The sequence below is a fragment of the Arachis ipaensis genome, chromosome B03 (genome assembly GCF_000816755.2).
Source record: "Arachis ipaensis cultivar K30076 chromosome B03, Araip1.1, whole genome shotgun sequence".
In the NCBI taxonomy this organism is placed as follows: Eukaryota; Viridiplantae; Streptophyta; class Magnoliopsida; order Fabales; family Fabaceae; genus Arachis; species Arachis ipaensis.
In genome coordinates, this window is record NC_029787.2 from 88348096 (window position 1) to 88349386 (window position 1291).

Consider the following 1291-nt stretch of genomic DNA (forward strand, 5'->3'; position numbering starts at 1 on the left):
GTTGTTTACAGATGGTGAATTTATTATCGGTATGGAGTTTAGTTCTAGAGAAACTGTGATTGCAGCAATTAAAGATTATACCATTCGTTGGGGTGTGAATTATCGAGTGTGTGAATCTGAGCCAACCACATTTTATGCTAAGTGTATACAATATAGAACAAATTGCGATCGGCTTATCAGGACTAGTCCTATTAAGAGAAAGTTTTGTTGGGTTATAAGGCGGTACAATGGTAGTCACACATGTACCAGGACAACAATTTCTCAAGATCATGTGAAGCTAAACTCAGACATAATTGCAGAGGTGATAACGCCATTGGTTAAAGTTGATCCATCTTTAAAGGTGAAATCTGTGATTGTTGAAGTGCAATTAAAATTCAATTATACGATAAGTTACCGCAAAACATGGCTGGTTAAGCACAAGGCAATTGCAAATATATTTGGTGGTTGGGAAGCTTCTTATCAAGCTTTGCCATCATGGTTTGAAGCAACGGTACAAAAAGATCCATCAGCAACAGTCGAGAACAAAACTACACCAGCTTACCAAGGGGATGAGGCGGTCCAGGATTTTCTTTGGCTTCCCAGAACCTTATATCTTATCTATTGGGCACTGTTACCAAATTGATAACCCCTGGTTCTCATACCATATGTTGTTTTTCAGATGCAGGTCGCAACCTACCTCGGTGAGTTTGCGAATGGTGACAAAGCAGAGGATGGCTCAAATTCCTATTTTGATTTACTTTTGTAGCATCTCACTTTTGTATTTTAAAAACTTTGACAGATAAGATGTTAGCTGTTGTAAACATCAAAACTCTGTTGTATTTCTGTTTGAACTAGCCGGTCTAAACTCCGTTGGTTGTGACTAGTTATTTTTTGTATATTATATTATAGATATATAACTTTTTTACTCTATGTTTTCTGTTTATCTTTTGTGCTTACGCGTTTGGCTAACATGTGTGAATACTTCGCGCTTTTGTATCTCTATTTTTCTTACGTCCTTGAGCTTTTATTCCTTCATCGGGTTTCTAGTGTATGATATTCCTTGATTATATATTATTGTATGAGCTTTATAACTTAAAGAACTTATTATATATTACCTCTGATTGTGGCTGTAGAATGGTGGAAGTGTGGGGGTGATAAGACGTGGCAGCGATAGTGACAATGTGACCACCATCGACGGCAACGAACACCAATAGTGGTGGCAGAAGCAGTGACAGTTCCAGCAATAGTAAAGACAACGTGTAGCGGCGGCAACAACGGAAGCTCTAGCTGGTGATGGCGACGGCGGCAGCCT

General features: G+C 38.8%; 1 protein-coding gene across 1 annotated transcript in view; it reads left to right on the forward strand.

Annotated features, from left to right (window-relative positions):
* LOC107633375 overlaps window positions 1–622 on the forward strand; it is a 1727-nt gene extending 1105 nt beyond the window's left edge. The window contains exon 2 of the mRNA XM_016337008.1: window positions 12–622. Within this exon, the coding sequence (XP_016192494.1) occupies window positions 12–622 (611 nt within the window). The remainder of the gene's footprint in view (window positions 1–11) is intronic.